Below are 20,250 nucleotides of genomic sequence, written 5' to 3'. Positions count from 1 at the left end.
GGGTTGTTATATTTGTTACTGTTCCAAGTGATTTGGAGAAGCCAGTCTGGTTCAGAGGGATAATAGTTGTTTCGGCCCATTGTTGCTTTTCGTCCAGAAGTGTACCTGCAAAAAATGTTGCCTCGTTGTCCAAAAGAGCAACTAAGCGATAATTCTCTGGCAGAGTGTTGTCTCCTGACTTAAAAATTGGCGAGATTATTGAAGCCCACCAGGACGGAGGAAGTAGGGCTGTCTGCCTTATTTCTTTGAAAAGAGGGCTAAGTGCTTTCGCCCCGTAATCTGCATCTTGCTTGTAGAGCACAGGCGGTATTCCATTGGGGCCCGGTGCCCGTTCTCGACTTTCCTTCTTTATATAGCGTTTAATTACTTCCAGGTGATATCTTGAGGGTGTAGTGAGTGTCAACGATGCATACATTGCGTTCCAGCTTCATTGTCCGGTGTTGCTCAGTCTGCTTGGCAATGCGCTTGTCCTGGTGCGTACATTATGGTCACCGACTGAAGTTTGTTTACATTGGCTTGTCCTGGCAACTAGAGCGCTGAATACATATGCCCTGTACACCAGTCTTCTAATTAAGCACACGTGAAGCAATTGTGAATTAGTGCGCAACAGTATTAAGTATTCATCGTCGGAAACCTCGTTCTTCAGACCAAGATTTTCAAAAACAAGGGAATGTTGTGATTCCCCAGGGGGGACAAAAGGGATGTTCTAGACCTGTGGTCTTCAAACTTTTTGATGCTGAGACCCTCCTGTCAAAATGTTTTGGACGTAATAACCCCTTCCTGACAAAGATTTCTAGAATTTGGGCCTCCTCATCATTGCCAACTATTGACCACCATAAACACCCTCAATTCCCACAGCAAATCACTTATACATTGGGGAAATAAATTAAACTGTGTTTAGCAAACCAAAGGTCAGTGGTTAGGGGCGTGGTCCAAGATGTGACTACAAACAAAGGCCTCCTTTATGAGGCACTGGCAAGCGCAGCCCCACAAGTATTATTACTGCGCTGCCCTACGCGATTGTGAAAGGGCACAAATGCACTTTATTTATTAAATATGGTGCATTCCTGTCCTTTTTCCCCACTATGTTGTCACACAAATTGCTGCTTAGCGCCAACATAGGCAGGATGGTTTTTGTGCAGGAAGAGGCACCTTTCTGCACAAAAACAACCCTGAGAGGGGTTTGAGGTTTTCCTCTTTCTATGTGCGCTGCAGAATGCAGTGCACATGGAATGAGGGAAAAACGAGGAGAAATGAAAACATTTCTTCCCGTTACAACTGGTGTGGGGAGGCGTAAGGTTTAGGCACTGCCCCAGGTTTACATGGTTTTGTAAAGCTGGAGCAGCATCAAAATCCATGGGCGTTGTGTGAGAACAGCAACGCCTATGGGACACCTACTTCACATAGAGTAAGGAAACACGGCGACGTGCGCTTTTTTGTCTTGCGCCGTATGTATGAGACCATGCAAAGCCACGCAGGGTGACTTTGCCTCACCTCATAGATATGATTGAGATGCTTGTGCCGCCAAAGCTTCAAAAAAACTGACGCTCCAGCGGCGCAAGCCTCGCATAAATCAGCCCCAAAATATTTTGTTCGTTTTTAGGTCTTTCACAGTCAGGTAACTACATATAAAATAATGGTTAGCTTAAGTGATAAATGAAATTAAAAGTTAATACTATATAGTACATTATGAAACCTCTATTATTTAATTTTCTATATAGGTCTGTATTTAACCAGAGAGCCACAGAATTAAATTTGGTTGCTGCAGTAGAAAATAGTGACTTGTGTATTTTTAGTGCTATGAGGTCACAGCCTTTGACAGAAAGCACAGTGAATGTGTAAGTCCATATTTTATACTTGCATTACACACATTATAAGACAGACTGCTACCAAACGTGCAAAGAGTTTTAGGATAAAGTGGAGCTTCCAAAATGTAGATTTGTGTAATATCAAACCATAAGCAATGCATTGTTTTTTTGTTTTTTTTACATAACTGTCCCTTCAACACCTCCTCAGGGGTACTAAGCGCTGTGTAAATAGTTATCATTAAAAGCACACACTTTACAGCCCAGTTGCTAACCACCACACAAAAATATGCATCTTTGCCATCACAATGCTTGAAGTGATTTAAGCAATTAAAGCCAGAACCACACCCAAGCATCCTTTATATTTGCACATATTTAAAGTTCATTCAGGCAAGCAGGCACCCTGGCATGAAGGCTGATTTGAAGTATTGTTTTACCTGTCTGCTGGGCCTCTTGGTTTTACATCATATGACTCTCCATTAACATCAGCTGAAGCATTTTATCGCGTTTGACCTCTGCCCAACAGGAAGAGCAGGCTTTCTATTCCAGACAGAAGTTAGGCCTGGAAATGCGTGACCCCCTTCCCAGGACTCCGGGGCCCCCCCCTGGGGGTCGGGCCCCACAAATTGAAGACCTCTGTTCTAGACAGTTTGTTATAAGCACTGTTTTATTGACCGTGGTTATAGCATTGGCAACTTATATTACAATTTTTTTTAGGGGGGGAAGGGTAGTTCAATCGCCAGAAAAAAATTGGAACGTGTTACTGTATTGTTTAGGTCCTGGTGGTCTTGAAACATATAACCAAATAGAAAACAAAACTTACAGAAGGTGGGGATGTATTTACAAATTTTTGGGAGGATTTAGATGTGCATTTTTCGCCTATTGTGTGTGTTGCTGTGGATAGAATAACGTTTTTCCAGAGAAAGCAGGAGAAAACTGGAAAGTGTTGAAGACTATTTAGTTGCTTTACATGCACTAGCTGTGACGTGTAGATTTGGTTCTCTCAATGATGAACTCAAATGCGATCAAATAATAATGCATGCTAGTGATCCCAATATCCAGGATAGACTATGGGTCAACGATGAGGCACCATTAAAAGAAAGCAAAGCTTACGGGGAGATGTGCCAAAGCTGTAATGGAGGAGACTCAAGTTGTGAAAGAAGTGAACAAAATAGCCATTTCTAAAAATAAAAAAAGGGAAGAAGCTAAGAAAAAACACATGAAGCAAAGGATGGTAAACAGAAGGACGAAGTAGAGTATAAGTCTACGAATTCAGTTCAAAGAAGGTGTTACCGATGCGAAACTGTATCATTTATCATTCTACAGAAAGTGCCCAGCGAGAAATCAAAGGTGTTTTCAGTGTGGTATCGTGGGGCACTATATAATAGTGTGCAGGAAGAGATTGAGTAATAGCAAATCTAATGTAAAATGCATTTGCGGCCAAAGTGACCAGCTCTAATAATTCTGAGAAGAGTTATTTGCATCAAGTATTCTGTATTGGTAACAATAGTTTGAGTAAATCATGTGAAACGGTAGAAACCAATGTGTGAACTAATGGTAGGAAGGGCGATGGTGAATGAGATAGCTGACTCTGGTTCAACTTTTACCATTGTTGCTGAAAATCAATGGAGGGATTTATTTGTTGGACAACATGGCACACATTACGTGAAGTTTGATGCGGTGGCTAAAAGTTATAGAGGTTACTGGATTGATTTAGTTGTTTTTTTAGGAATTGGAATTTCAATTTAAAGAGAGTAGAGCCAATTGCAATTGTACATATTTAAAAAAGGTCCTTCGGTGTTCGGTTCGGCCGATCAGGGGGAGCTAGGAATGATTTTAAACCCCAAACAGTCCTGGACTTGTGTTGACAGTTAAGGATAACCGAGAAGTGATGAGTGGTTTACTAGATGCATACCATGAAGTATTCTTTGGTACAGTAGGGTTACTTAATGACTTTGTGTACAAAAAAGAACTAGGAGTGTGCAGGTCCCACTGTCCATAAAGTTGAACATGTGGAAACTGGTGGAGGATGGCATTGTGGAATGGGTTGAGCCAGCAGAATGGGTAGCTCCATTAGTTGTTGTGAGACATGAACCCATGGGCAAAGATTTGGGTTGGTTATCATCTGCCAAACAGGTTAAGTGGTTGCCCGACAAAGTGCGGAAGCAGATCATGAAGCCACAACAAGCATATAAGGAATGGTACGAAAAGAAAAGGGGCACCAAGGAGTCTAATGTGAAATGTGGATATTGGTAAGGTTTAGAATGGAAAGAAAATATTTCAAGGGAGATAACAGATTTTCTGAACCTCTCACAGTGTGCAAAGTTTTGCAGAATGCTGTTGACTTAAAGTGATGGAAAAGTGTTGAATTTCAGCAGAATCTCTAAGTGCAGGAGTGTGGTAAAAGAATGGATGATAATAGTGAAAGTATGTATGAACACTTCATGAACAAAGGCGATCAGGTAAATGGTCAAGGAACATCAGATGCTCATAACGGCAGTGACAGTGCTAATGTAGATTGCCAAACCAAAAACTGAAGGTTTGGTAGGAACATTGCAGAACGTAAAAAATGTGTTTAGTTTGCATGCATCAATACTGTGTAATACCTATATGATAGTATGTATATATTTTCTGTTTTTTATGTTGCTATTGTTTTCATCTTTTAGCAATATATTGTTTACAATGTGTATTGTCTGTATCTTTAGTTACATAATTAATATATTTTTTTCTCATTAAACTGTACAGGGGAAGCTGTGTTGTATTGTAAGTGTGTATGATTTGTAAACAAGCAATAGGTATTGTGATGTAGCTTTAGAATGCAGACTTGTGAGGGTTCCAATGAGTTCAGTTGGGGGCTTGTGATAAAGCTGCAGTGTGCCAGTACGACGTTAAGACAAGTCTGGGCTGTTAATAAAGGTTTTACCTTTCTAACCCTCTGGCGTGGTTTCGACAGAATGGAAACAGACTTTATGTAGGGAAGCTTGCATGTCCGGATAGAAATAGTGGCTTGATTTGAAAGGTGGTTAACTGACTTAACAAAGTACCAGGTTGTGATGGGGTCCCAGGTGACCAGTTTAAATCAAACTTTGAATTGTGGGCACCCCTGGTTACTGTCCATCTTAAGCCGCCAATGAGCCACAGATTTACAGAGTCCAGGTTGCATGCAGTGATTGTACCTGTTTTCAAGAAAGGTCGTAGGGGGGATTTATGCTGTTATTGGCCAATCTCACTAATATATATTGAGGTGAACATATTAGGCAGAGTGATTTTGAATCGACTAGGCACCTTGTTAAACAGCAGAATGTGCTTTCTGATATTCAGTGTGGTTTAGGCCCGGCTGAGGACCGTTGATCAATGTCTAGATCTGTTTTTGATGATTTCAAAGTACACTGTTGCATTCATGGGCCTCAGTTAAGCCTTTGATAGGGTGAGTAGAGAAAAGTTGTGTGGTGTTTTGGGTTCTTTGGGGGTAGAGCCGGATATTCTCAGCCTCTTGAGAACATTGCCTCATAATTTTGACAGCTTCAGTACTCTATCGGGAGGAGGGAGAATGCTCCTTACCCTTCAGCTTGAAAAGTGGTGTTCAACTGTGCTGTATCTCAGCACCCTTTTTATTTACCCTTTTATATGAATTTTTTGGACCAATCCTGATCAAAGTGGGAACAGACATACCTTGCTTGGGCAAGCATTTGTTGGCTGTCTTGTATGCTGATGACACTGCTCATTTCAAGAACTGCCATGGGCGTGAAGCAGCTTTTGGACTCGTGTGGAGTTCATGGATAATCTGTATTTAAGCACTAACATTGAAAAATAACAGATCATGGTGATTGGGCCTCAAAACTAGATCTAGGACTTCTAACACGAATGGTTGCCATTTAAATAAAGTAAGGGCCTTTTTCTCATTTAGATGTCTTGTTTGATGCCTCTTTGAGTTTGTCCTTGCTCTTAAAATGTAAAACGCCTATCCCTTGCTAGGGTGGTACACAGTGCTTAATTTGTAAAAAAAAAAAAAAAAAAGAAGTGCAGGTGCTAAATTTTGCCAAGGAGGCCACCGCTCACATCTTCCTCCGGTGAGCCCACATTTCAACACTCTCACTGCCTCAGTCTCTATCTCCTAAACTTGATCTGTTGTCTGTCCCCTAAGTCTTTGCTCTTAGAGTCTATCCTCTCGAATTGTTTTCTATCACCTTTGTCACACCCTGTATTTCTGATTTGCCCTCTATTCATTTTAGCCCTGCCCTTTTTTCTATTCACTTTTATCCATGCTCTGCTCGCTCTCCCCTCGATCTTGGCTCTTTACTATCCCTTTTTGCAGTGATTAGCTGTGTCTCTATTTTATCATTTGTCTGCTTTTTTTCCTCTGTCCCGTCCTCCTCATTCTATCTCCTCTCTTAATGCTCTCTTCTTCACATCATGGCAACTTTTCCTTTGTATTTGATTTGCTCTCCTCCTTTTCTTCTACTTTGCTCCATTTTTATCTCTCTCTTCTCTTGTTGTTTCTTCTCCCCTATACTCTTGCTGTCTCTCATCTCTAACACTGCTGCTTCCTGTGACCCCTGTCGTCAGCCTGTACATGTCCCTGCTATTTTGAACTCTGCGTTTTCTTGTTGTCATTCCTAAAGAAGCGGAAGATGAAGTGTTTTACTTTCTTACCTACACCGAGTGCAAAAACAAAATGTACAGCAAATGAAAATGCTTTTTTGCATATATTAATCAGTGTGGTCGGACTGGGTTTATTGCGGAATAGGCGGCTGTTTGAGCACAGTAGGTCATGTCACTGCTAGTGCTGCCTGTAACTAGTAGGTCCAGGGATGAAGACTGCATCGGCATCCACTGCTCAGCTTGCTGTGATCTTGCCTGCAACAGCACAGGCATTGTCCCCAGCAGTAATGCTGCCAATGCCAATAAGTATGGCTATGGTGCCTACTGGACTCACTCACGCTCAGCAATTACCATGCTGGGGTGCAGCGCACAGATTCTACAGGTGACGCCAGGGTGTACAAAAGTTGTGTTGGGCCATAGCCGCATCAACCACATTGAGGATAGCAGCAATGCAGGGCTGCCGGATATGATACTTTGGCTACTCAACAAGTGGAAAGTCCACACTTACTTTAATTTATTCTTCCTCAAGAGCCCTCACTCCCAAGTTCCAAATGCGCTCTTGTAGCTTCCTTGCCTCAATTCCGTCATGAGCCAGCCCCCAGCTACAATTATCCAATGGGAGGTTAAGGCTCAGGCAATGGCAGGATGCTGCAGACTAGGGGAATAGAATGCAAGCCATAGTTTGTCAATGACTTCTTGGATTTGTGATCAGCGTGATGACATCATCACTAACGTGGTGATACACAATCATGCCTGCCTAGACAGGCATATGCCAGCCTGCCTATGAACATTTACCAGCCAGTCACCATGCAATGTATGTTATTCTTTTTATTTTGAATTGAACAATTAATATTGACACCACCACCTGCAGGTTCAGAAATTGTAGCCCGGCCCTGTGAAAGAAGTGCAGGTGCTTAGCACCTGCTCAAATTAAGCACTGGTGGTACATGGTGTCTTGACTTTGCAAAGGGTTTAGTTATTAATTTATAGGGGCTATGATTAAAATATATACAGCTAAGTGCATTTCGATTTGCCACCTATGGTTGTGACATTTGAGGATATGTTTTTTGTGCAATTGTTCCCAAGAGAGGATAATATATTCATGGGAAGGCTGTTATGAAGAATTACACATCAGTTGTATTTTTGAAGTGATACGGTTATGCCTGTGGCTGAAGGCCTGGTCCAAACGCACACAGTTTTAAATTGTCTTATTAAGAGGCATTGTCCGGAGCTCACTAATGCAATACCATGGCTGAAATGTATTGAGGTGAATTTTATGGCTCTTGTGCTCTCTGAATTATTTAATTAGCTATCTAAAACTACTAAGGCTGATGTGACCTGGACTACAAAAGCTTTTATTCAGAAGAAACAGATGGAGTGAGAAGTAGGGGCAGTATTGAAACAGTCTGCAAGACACTCAGTTATGATCCAAACTACTTTGTCAATCGAGCCATATGTATGTGTTGTGCTATCTAACTTTCATAGGTCGCTTCTTACTAGATTTAGGATGAACCTCTTTCACCATTTATTCATCTTACCTCGGGATGGTCAAAAGACTCCGACATTTGCCTGTGTCATTGTGACCATGTTTCCACACAAAACACTTTGCACTTTATTTGCTGTGTCCTATATATATAGTGCATATATAGCATTAAGGAACCGTTTTAGTTGTCCTATCTTGAATATGCTTAACTTTAAACAGGTTAGGCCAACTCTTTTATATTTACAGCTCTTACCGTATATAAAGGTTAGTTACTCAGTTTGCCATTGTCTTGCAGGTGCAGTGACAGAGACTGAGAGAAGAGGTTTTAGTCTGTAACCGCGGGACCAGAAAAGGGCAGGAGACGTGTTTTAGTGACTCTGGATTTTAATTGTTCATACAGTGCATCGGTACAGGTTTTGCGAACTGTGGACCTTCGTGGTGATCTGCTTCTCTCTTTGTGCTGTTTTCTACGGGTTCCCTCTTCTCTCCTCCGGACCGGACTCCGCCGCTCAGGGGGATCTGAAGGCTCCGTGCTGGCCGCCCACGCCGACGCCGATGGGGAAAAAGGAAAAGAGAGGCAAGTATCAGAATAGATCCACAGGAATGCAGTTGGAAACACAAGGAAGGGGTAGTGAGGGGGAACACGTAATACAGTGATCCTGTTCCGCTAGGTTAACTCAATGAGGAGGGCGAGTGCTCGTGCTTTTCCCCCTGGAGACGTCCCTCAGGTTCCTCCCCCCCCCTGTCCGCTAGTCTTCTGGCTTTATCGGTGAACCACCCCAGGAAGCGATTACGTACCTCCGTGAGCCGTACCCCTCCTGGCGTACGGCTGGGCGACGCGTGTTGTTGGCCTCCAGGCGTTCCCCGTTCCTCCTCCGCTTTCTCGGCGTCTACTTCCTCCTGCACTGCTCGGTCCGAGCCGCTCTCGGAGATCAGCTCCCAGGTCCACTCCGGATCCGTCGGCTCTCCTTCAGAGCGAGGGGTCTCGCCGATCCACCTGATGCTGTCGCTCGGCTTGTCCTCGCTCTCTCCGCTTCCTCCTCTCCTCCGCTCCTTTCCTCTGCTCTCTCGTCCTTCTTCTCTCCGCTCCTCCACGCTGCTTCCCGCCACTCCGCTCCTCTCCACTCTGACTGCTCCTCCGGTGTATAGACACACCTGGTGCTGGGCGTTCTCCTCCTTTATCCACCTGTGAGGCTCCGCCTCTTCTACACCTCCGGACTGGTTAAAGGGCCATACGTCTTCCTCGTCGCAACTGTAGGTGTCGGGGCTGTACCACTCCGAATACTGCGTGGGCTGTGGAAAGAAGAGGGGGGGGGTCACAGTGGATCAGTTCGCGCCCTGTGGCGGTGCTCGCAAGGGGGACCCCGTTACATAGTCATATATGAATTTTGTGGAGGGAGCCGGGGGCTGTGGGGTTCTGGCTGGTCCTTGGCAGTATTGATGAAACTGGGAAGAATCATCTTCCTTTGGCTGCAACATGCCAGCTTATAGAGAAATCTACTAGTCTCTCTAACTGATTGCTCTCTCTGCTCTCTCTCCTCTCCCCCGAAGAGTAGGTGTAAAGAAAGGAGCAACCTTATAACATCCACTACCTGGGCACGGTCAATTATCGTCGACCCGGGGAATAAGGTATCTGCCCAGCATTACAGGTCGGCGAGCCGCTGCCGAAACACGAGCAAAGACAGCAGCTCTGGCTGGTGTACCACATCATTAGGCTGAAAATTGAGGGGTCTCAGAGGAACGTCGTCAATGTGGGTACGGGCGTGTCAAACACTCACTGAAAAGTTGCTTGAACTAGGGTGCCGCACGACTGGTCTAGGCTGTTCTCTAATGGCATCCCGAATATGCTAAAACCCGAGACATCATACCTTTGCAAGTCAGGAAGGATGGCTTCGCAATCAAAATAGTTGCACTGCAAATAGGCAGCGCTGGGCCGCAATCCAGACTCCAACCCGCACATACGAGGGCCGGAATACGAGCAGGTACCCCCAGAAGCTGACCCTGAGACCAGCATCCCGTTCAGTCCTCCGGTGTGGCAAGCTGGATGAGCAGAGAAAACCCGGAGAAAAAGTGAAAGATGTCAGCAGGGTGTGGGAGGGGCACGCCCATGGTCCTCACAACTGCACCCACAACTCCAGTGTAAACCTGATAAGACAATAAAGCGTTCCAGGCTGCATACACCTTACTGGAAACCCCGATGCGCCAAGGGGCAAACCAGCTAAACGGACCGCGCAATGTCCAACTGGCAAACTGCCCCACTGCACGTGCTCCCGCAGCAGCGAAGAGGGCGCGAACAAAAACTACGCTCTGGTCCCAGCCGAGCCCCACAATGCAGCGCCCATGCAAGTGGGACCAGAAACAAGGTGTTTGGCGCCTTCCACACAACATGCAGCACCCCAATGGGCCAACTGCACGACGAGGTCACTGCTGTCACGACGCAGCGTAACCCAGGAGAAGACCGCTCCTGTAATTGTGGTGTCATAACACTACAGTAATCACACCACCATGTGGCCTTCTTAGCTGCAATGCTCCTCCCGAACCATTCCAAGTTTAAAGCTGTGACCAACTGCCCCCACCCGACTGGACTATACTCCTAGGTCAAAGACTGTCTCACCTCCGGGTACCAGCACTCCTGTTCTGCGTGCTGCATCCAGCGCTGGGCAACTGCTGCTGACCCGTATCGTAGATGCTGCCTGGAACCGAAGAACCACGTGCAGACACCACAGCCACTGGGTACATCGGGAAGAAGTTGGAAGGCTGAGGAACAAAAGGTCCTCCAATACTGGTTGACCCTCACACAATGCGACTCACTCCTAGCATATGCGCTACGCATGGGATTGGCTGTACGCGAAATGGTGGAAAACTAAATCCATGAGCACAAGCATAGACATTGTGGCGCTCATCCCCCTAGTCAATGCCCCTAGATGCTGCCAGGTGACCACTATGCCCAGCTCCTACAAAGAAAGCAAATTGCAGACTTGTATAGCGTGAACTTGACCCGAAGGTAGCTTAAAATGAGCACTGGTCACTCACACGTTCAGGCACAGGGAGACTAAGTTTTACCCAGAATCACCTGATGTGGACGCGACCCGAGGCTCGAACTCTGGTTTCCAGCACCCTAGACGGCACTCTAGTCAACGGACCACATCCTTTCCCCGAGAAGTTACTGTAGCAGCTCAGCACATATACCCGGACACCACTGTGAAACAAAAGAGCTCAAAAAATGGAGTGTGAATCGGGGGAGCAACTTCACCTACTACGTGCTGAATTCTGGTAATAGCACTTAGACAGCTCGTGCAGCCTGATGTGCTACTACTGTCTCCACGAACAACCCCACAAACGAGCCACTTTAGTCTCTCTAATTTGTTTAATATGTAACGCGCAGCCAACTAACCCCCCCCTGTGGCAGAAAGATCCAGGGGAAAACGGGCAGCAGCAAGCCAAGAGGCCCAGCGCTGCGTGTTACAGAGGGCGATCATCCGCAAAGACTGGCACCGGGTCATCCCTATGAGGCCCGGTGCAAATTTGGCACTACCCAGAGGTGTAGGCATGGAGATCGCGGCTCGCCTGAGAAACCAGGAGCGTGCGCGGGAGTGAATCGGTGCAAGGGGGAGAGGTGAGTCTCGAACCACGGGCCGGCCACGGGATGCACCAGATATCAGCGCAGGCGCACCTTAACGTCCGAGGCAGGAGCCCACCCTGCGCCGCCAACTATGGAGGGTTCCCAAATCCCCACTTTCCCGCGCACAAAGTCCCTCCAGTGTTCGGCCTGTCCTCCCGCACACAGGCTGTCACCGGGACCGAAAGGCGGCTTCATTCAGCCGGGGGCTGCAAACTACCCCATCGCTCAACTGTTCCCCCCCGTCCGGGGCAACTCCGCCATCCCTGATTGAACTCTTGAACTCTGCAGCCAGTCAGGGAGGTGCAGGCCTTTGCCCAGCCGGTGGTGTGCTCCCAAAATGGAATGTGGGGCCATGGGGGAAAGGAGCACTCACCCAAGCGAACGGGCACACACGAGGCGCCAGACCAGGGGACGTGCATGATGGACCTCGTGACCAGCGTGGACACATCGGCGCGACCCAACCAGCGAGATGGGCAGCGGTCTGCCATGCACAGAAGAGCTGCTCGGCCAGCAAACTAGAAAAGCGAGCACAACCAGGGAACAGAGGCAAGAAAAACTGTGGCGAGGACACAAGGAACTAAGCCCCATCCTTTACAGACTGGGGGGCATGTTTTGGACTGAGAACGTCATTGAGAGACAGAACCGAAAAAACACGCCGTCCCCAATCCGAAAAAGACTGGGCTTAAATTGTCACTGGGACCTCTTCTCCAATGGCTGGCTAGCATTTAGGAGGTCAGCCAATGGAGAAGAGGGGCGGGGGTTAACCCTCCATACTAAGAAACAAAATCTCGCCAGCGAGACTGCGCAAGCGCAGCCTACGCTAGCCGAGGCCTAAAAAAGGACTGCTTCTCTCTCTGTAGAATATAGCGCATGCTGCTGTTTGGCTAGGCTGACTATGCAGCCAAATGGTTGAAAAGTGTGCGGGCAACAGTTCAGTTACCGTCTATGCTGTGGCAGCTGTTGTTTAGATGGTTAAGGATTCCCTCACCTGCTCACATTCCTCCTAACTCTTCCTGTAGCTTTGAAACCCGCTGCATGGGGGGAGTAGCATGCTCACTAGACAGGCTGTGGGTCTCTTCATAGGGGGCGGGGACCAGCACATACCTTTTTCCTTTTATTTAAGTCGGGCCTCCGCTTTTCGGACTTTGATGACCATCTAGCTGCAATAAAGAGTGGTGCAGCTACCGGTCGGTAGTGACAAGACTGAAGCATCACTCTGGCCCTCACACACAACACCCAAAGCTTCCCACACAGGTCACATAAACTAAGCAGCTTGCATTTGACCGCAGAAGGAATCCACATTGGTTGAGGACAAGCCGTTGCAGAGAGCCATATGAAAGCTAAATGCAATGCATCAGATGTTGTTTCTTAAGTTGCTGATCTTGATATCCTGGTTCGTAATAAATTACCTTGAGTGGGCTTTTTTCTCCTGTGCTTAGAAGCCGTTAAAGTATTACCAATGATTAGAAAGACTTCTATTGAATCCATGCTGGAAATAACTGCCCTGGTTAAATGTTACATCCAGATGGAGCATAGTAGATTCATTTGGTTACGATTGGCACCGGTATAGAGGAAATTTATGTTTTCCTTTACAACATTTTTGTTGGTGTATTTAGTGACGTGCTTCCTTACTTATAGTCCATATGTTTGAAATTTAATTGTGGCACTCTGGCTTTTGACACACAAATCTTTTTAGCCATTTCATCTAATGACCTAACACTGTTGAAATGGAAGACTTCTTTCTCATTGCAATTTCTAGATGGATTATTGGGACGCAAATGCTTTGTTCTGATGGAGCAGAACGGTTTCCATTTCATCCTTTGAATGTCTTCTTCCATTTTAACAAAAACATTGATGTAGTTCTATATCTAGAACAGGAAAGTACATGTAATTTTTACAGGTTTTCAAACCACTTTTTTGGTGCTGAAACAAATCTGCAGTTTCAAATGTCTATTTTTGTTTGGGTTGCACCAAACCTTTTGAGATACTCCTATCCTTTTTGCCAACTATTTAATGGCCGTTCTCCAAGCAAATAGTTTGTCATAGCCTTTATAATACAGTGGTCATCTCCTGTGTTTAGGTCTCGCGACCTATCAATGCGGCAAAATCCTCTTCAAACCACGGGCTTTCAGCCGCGGTTTTCTTTAAGTTCACGTGAATCACGTGATTAAACATGCACGCGCATTGGCAGCATTTCTCCTGCACAAGGCTCGCAAAAGGCTCTCCTCCCTCCCCACATCAAAGGCATCCATCACCCTCCCACAGGCTTCCCCAGCGCTGCCCCCGCCCCCTGCTTCACAGCGATCTGTTCCCTGCCAGACCTCTCACACCTCCGTCACAGAATGCCTGTGTACTTCAAAGGCTTCTCACTTCACACGGCCGCAGGCCGTGCAACCAGAGCACTTCAGTTGGTGCGCAGCCCCCCTCCCAGCACTGCCTTGTTACTCTCGGCAGCCGTGAGTCCCTAAACACTTTTTATATTTAATTAGCAGCAGCAGCATTTCTCCTGCGCCAGGCCACATCAAAGGCTCTGTGCCACTTTCACCCACACAGCACCACTTACAGACACGCAACGCCACTCACACCCACACAAGCCCACTATCACCCACGCAACACCACACTCACCCACGCAACACCACACTCACCCAAGCAACCCCACTCATCCACGCAACGCCACTCATCCACGCAACGCCACTCATCCACGCAACGCCACTCATCCACGCAACGCCACTCATCCACGCAACGCCACTCATCCACGCAACGCCACTCATCCACGCAACGCCACTCATCCACGCAACGCCACTCATCCACGCAACGCCACTCATCCACGCAACGCCACTCACCCACGCAACGCCACTCACTCACTCGCGCAAAGCCACTCACACCCACGCAGTGCCACTTTCACCCACACAGCACCACTTTCAGACATGCAACGCCACTCACACCCACGCAAGCCCACTATCCCCCACGCAATGCCACACTCACCCAAGCAACGCCACTCACCCACGCAATGCCACACTCACCCAAGCAACGCCACTCACCCACGCAACGCCACTCACCCACGCAACGCCACTCACCCACGCAACGCCACTCACCCACGCAACGCCACTCACCCACGCAACGCCACTCACCCGCGCCACGCCACTCACTCGCGCAAAGCCACTCACACCCACGCAGTGCCACTTTCACCCACGCAGCACCACTTTCAGACACGCAACGCCACTCACACCCACGCAAGCCCACTATCACCCACGCAATGCCACACTCGCCCAAGTAACGCCACTCACCCACGCAACCCCACTCACCCACGCAACCCCACTCACCCAACCCCACTCACCCACGCAACGCCTCTCACCCACGCAACGCCACTCACCCACGCAACGCCACTCACCCACGCAACGCCACTCACCCACGCAACGCCACTCACCCACGCAACGCCACTCACCCACGCAACGCCACTCATCCACGCAACGCCACTTTTACCCACGCAGCACCACTTTTACCCACGCAGCGCCACTTTTACCCACGCAGCGCCACTTTTACCCACGCAGCGCCACTTTTACCCACGCAGCGCCACTTTTACCCACGCAGCGCCACTTTTACCCACGCAGCGCCACTTTTACCCACGCAACGCCACTCACACCCACGCAACGCCACTCACACCCACGCAACGCCACTCACACCCACGCAACGCCACTCACACCCACGCAACGCCACTCACACCCACGCAACGCCACTCACACCCACGCAACGCCACTCACACCCACGCAACGCCACTCACTCAAAGCCACTCACACCCACGCAGTGCCACTTTCACCCACACTGTGCAGTGCACAATAGGTCTCGCAGTAGGAAAGTTGGAGCTATTGGTTTTGTAAATGACAAAGCCCTTTATGTTTTTAAAATGAAAACAAAAATAAAAGGCAATGTTATTTGCAATTGAATTAGCTCCAACTTTCCTACTGCGAGACCTATTGGCAATGCCAGTGCTTGTTTTCTAATGTGGTTCAGTCGGGGATATCCCTGCTCTTAAAAGCAATCTGGTGCATATGGCCATTGTGGTTAAGGGGGAATGTTTTATTTGATGTAAGGTGCAGTACAGGTACTTGGGCTACCCTTTTTGGAAGCACTGTGCATTGCTTGATCAGGTGAACATATTTGCTTTGTTCTGTTTTCGTTCTGCATTTCCTCTTTTGGATATGACCCATTGGTTTAGAACCGTAAACTAAGTGTGGAGCGAGTCCCAGTAAGTGACTACGGTGACTCTTGCAGTGCTAGTCTTATAGCTACCTTTCTTCCTTGTGGCCCGCCTTGCTATGTCCACTCGTTTTTTTTACATTATTCTAGGTTTTTGATTTATTAAAAAAGTGTCTGCATTGTGCAAATGTACTTAGATCCTATATCATAGCTATATTAATGTTGCATGTAAATAGAGGGGCATTTGCATTTGTGCATGGTAGTCATTAAGTAGGTAGACTCTGCTTGCTTACTCAACATATGTTCGCTTCAGTCCAGGTGAGTTGCTATGCTTGTGGTTCTCAATTGGTAAGACAATGTACACTACGGGTCGCAGGAGGGGGTGGCAGTTCCTTGTTTGCTGGAATTGTCCTTTGTGGTCACTTTGGCCTCGCTGATTTGCTTTGAATTTTGCTTCTGTTGACTAGGTATTGCTGTTTCAGCATCATATGATGGAACACGGTCAGCATAGAAACATATTTTGTCATTTTATAAAGCTTGTCTTAAATTTAACCAGATTGAGAGAGATCTTGGTTCTTAGTTTTCTGAAAAGTGTTTTCACTAGTCAAAATGTCTGTTTTTGTTTAAAGGGAGTAACAGAGGAGGCTGGAATGCACCGCAAGATCGGTACACCAGTGGGGTTCAGTCATCAAACGTATACAAATGGTCATCTTCAGGAAGCAACAGAGACAGTGGGAAGTCTTCTTTTGGATCAAACTCTGGTTTTGGAACACAAGAAAACCGAAGCAAAAGTTTTTCAAACTCCAGTGCCTCTGAATTCAGTTTCTCTCAGAACAAATTTTCTGCTTTAAGCCCTGTCCAAGATGGTGACAGCCAAAGAGCTGAGGAGGCAGATTATATGTAAGTAAACTATTATGTCTTTATATTAAGAGTAAGCGTGCTCACCCAACACCCACTTATGTCATTATTGAGATGTTGTGATAACTATGAAAGTGAGTTAGCCTTGCACTGACCATTAAGATCTAATTATTTTCAATTATCCTTAATATTTCCCCTAGTTTGTAAAACAGTTTTGTGAATCTGTATTAAAATATTATTGCTGTGTGTTTTTGATTTTTTTTTTTTACCTACTTTCAGACTGCTTGCATTGGAATGCTATAGCTATATGTCTATGCTGCTGCCCCCATTATGTCACACAATTGTTCTCGAGAACCATTTCTCAACATGTCAAGTCTAGCACGTAGAGACTATTGGGAGGCTTCACCTCTTTGAATCTTCTGATCTCAGATGTCTTCACCTCTTTGATTCTTATGTTCTCAGATGTCAAACATCAGCACTTCTAAGCCATAGCTTTTGTACAAGGCACTGAGACGTGACACATAAAGGCATTTTGCATACCTGGCCTCTGGCCCCAGGCCAGGAAGGAGTTAATTGGAGGCTGAACTGGGCTTATCATTTTATTTTTCCGGTGTCCGATTATATGTTCTGGTAGACTTAGGTTTGCATGCTGGCTGCCTAATGCCGCTGTCAAAATTGTTTAATTCAGAATCCTTATACTTAATATTTCTCTTCTTACAACTTTGAATGCATTTGGGCTGTTTTGGTACCTTGATGTGTGTTGCATCAAATCACAAGTTATGCCATTCTCTAGAGTCTGAAAAGGGTAATTTAGATGAAAATTGTGATTTGAACTGAAGACCACAGCTCTTATTAGGGATGACTTTTAAAAAAAATGTTTTATCAGGGGTGTGGAATTTATAAAAATATCTACTTGTCCATGGGGCAGGTGGCTTCATAAATATACTTGCCCTGTAACAAAATCCTCTTGTCCCTTTGTTGCCATGTAGTGCTCCCACAAATTATGGCAGCAATCTCATTATATAAGAGCTCTTGTATAGCCTCTCTGATTATGCCGGGGCATATCCCATAGTAGTGTTTGAATACTAGTAATCATTTTATGTTGCCACGTTTCCGCAGCTCCACATACTAGGACTGAAGATGGTGTTAAGCAGTAGTTCCAGGCATGGAATGCCCTATTGAGTCTGTGCAAACCTACTAACTTGCATGTTTTAGGGTTTTCAATCTTTCCCATACTATGAAATGTTGGAAATTTACTCCTAAGAGTGGCATACGTAAACCTTCTTTCAGAGTTGGGAAAAAAGTAGTTGGAGGGAAAATGAACTTTCAAACATCCAGGTTTTCACATGAGCAAATCTACACATCGATATTTGCTCATGCTAAAATGCTGTTCACAAATATTTTGTAGAAGTACAATTTCTTGCCCTACTAATGTAAATTCTTGTGAATTCACGAAAGCCATATTTCAAAGGTGCACTTTTGAGACTTTCTTTAATAATTGAGCCCCTAATTTGGTCTGGCGTTAACCATGACCTTTTGTGTTTATTAAAATTCTCTCTCTGAATCGGCTGGCTTCACTGTGAGTGACAGCATTCTGCTCTTTCACAAGAAGCATATCGGTACACAAAGTAGTTTTGTTCAGTGCCAGTAACTAATGTGGCAGTGTGTGTGCTTTTTTGAAACCAAAAACAATATTTGCGTTTGCCAGTGTTTGTTATAATGGTGAGGGCCAATGTTTGTTATAATGGTGAGGGCCCAGCAGCTCTCGCATCAATAAGGTTTTACAAAAGCCATGCCAAAACAAATCACGCATTGCCAAAACTAAAAAGCTGACCACCAATGTCAGACCTACTGGCTTTGCCAAGGCTTGTTTATTTTTGTTTCCCATAATCTTATTGAAACTGGTTCCACAAATTTTCCAATATGAATATTTTTGGAAAATACTAGCATGCATCAACACATTTTACTAAATGATGCTGCAAAGAAATGGTACCTGAAATTTTACAGTAGTTTAGCAAAATGTTATTTCCCACTTTAATTTTTTAGGAACATTTTATATTGAAAGCAAAGAAACATTTATCTTGCTTTCAAGCTTCTGCAAATATTTGCATCTAATCAGAGAGCATTCTGTGAGCATCATGCATAGCCTCATGTTGCTAAACGTTGAAACCGTGTGTACACATTTTCATACTGGAACCACTGTCAGTAGTGCAGTCATAACGTACATTTACTTAGAGCGTTCTCCCTAATAATAAAGGCTTTCAATTAATGAACCATAAATACAAGTTTAAACAGCATTAACACATGCACACAAATATTAACTAAACTACAGGCAGTGCCCTTCCCTGATCCTTGGTACTGCAAACCGGCAGCCAAAGGGTTTGAGCTGCAGGGGGTTGGGCCTACTTGTCCCAAGGACAAAATACACATTAAAACTTGTTGCCCATGACCTCAAACAATATGTCCTGGGCGTCGGGCTATAGGAATTCCACATCCCTGTTTTATATCATTTAATTTTTTTCTCAAAACGTAGACGTACAAAACATGTCCGTAACATAGATTGAGCCAGTTCAAGTTCAAGGTTCAGTAACCTGGTACAAAGCCTTCAACCACAACATGCGTCTTTGACCAATATATACATACATAGTAGGGCCAATGCAATTGACAATATGTCCTTTCGATACGTTCTGTGTGTCTTGTGTTTTTATGGCACCAAAGGATCTACATATATCAAGCGGCCTCCTTCTCAGTTAGTCTCCAATATAAATCCAGCTATTTACTGAGGTTTTTATTCTCACCTGTCAGACACTCCTAACCTTCAGGCCTGCTGTCTCGTCTCAGAACACCCTGAGGCAGGTTCTGCTGCTGTGGGAGCTACCAGATTTTGCAACATTTCAGCCCATAACATACAGCCCTCATCCACCCTCCACTCAGGCTCTTCCACCAATACCCTTTCAGCCATATCTCTGGTCCAATTCCGATCGAATGCACCATTATTCAACAACACATGGCACTTCTCCTTTGGCTATCAGCAGCCCCAATGAAGCGAAGTGCCAGTTCCCTTTCTTATTTTTTGGGGAAGGTATGACTCCCAACTGTCAATGCTTAATCAGTATGCTACTCTCAATTGCTTAACTTTCTCCCTCCAATAAAATTCCACCTCCATTCAAGTCCAAGTAATGTACAGAAATCCATCACGTACCATTTTGCATCTAGGACATATGTCCTGCTTGATTGAATAAATACGGAGGCAACGAACAGTTGCAGTTAGAGTCCTCTGGTAAAAGTGTATAGAGGTGTCACAATGACGAGAGAGAATAACCCAGTCGGTGGGTATACTCCTATAGTCTAATCAGAACTAAGCTCGGGTTGTGAGTCTGTAAAGGTCCAATTATGCTGCCCTAGGTTCTGTACTAAAATCCCTACTGTGGGTGGCGCTCTGATGGACTGCCCACCTCGCCTATTCTATCTCAGATACTTGTACGTGGAACTGCTGAAATTGCACGTTCCAGTCAAAAAAGATTGGTTTTTTTCAGAGGCCCCTGTGTTCTTCTGGTGGTAGTGCTTCACCTGCCGAACCCAAATGTAATACTTCTACCCTCCTGGCTCTACTTTAGGAGCCTGAGAAGATTTCCAGTGCTGCGTAACTGATCTCTTGGCCACAAGTAGAGAAAGACCTGCAC

At 45.7% G+C, this 20,250-nt stretch overlaps 1 protein-coding gene across 1 annotated transcript in view; it reads left to right on the top strand.

The window, feature by feature from the left end:
• Positions 1-20,250, top strand: part of NUP42 (nucleoporin 42) — a 298,102-nt gene that overhangs the window by 17,948 nt on the left and 259,904 nt on the right. Inside the window, exon 2 of the mRNA XM_086941764.1 lies at positions 16,339-16,609. Coding sequence (XP_086797890.1) covers positions 16,339-16,609 — 271 coding nt within the window. The remainder of the gene's footprint in view (positions 1-16,338; positions 16,610-20,250) is intronic.

Source organism: Lissotriton vulgaris, chromosome 10 (assembly GCF_964263255.1).
Source record: "Lissotriton vulgaris chromosome 10, aLisVul1.2, whole genome shotgun sequence".
In the NCBI taxonomy this organism is placed as follows: Eukaryota; Metazoa; Chordata; class Amphibia; order Caudata; family Salamandridae; genus Lissotriton; species Lissotriton vulgaris.
The sequence above is the reverse complement of the archived record's forward strand: the minus strand, read 5'-3'. Positions and strand labels throughout refer to the sequence as shown.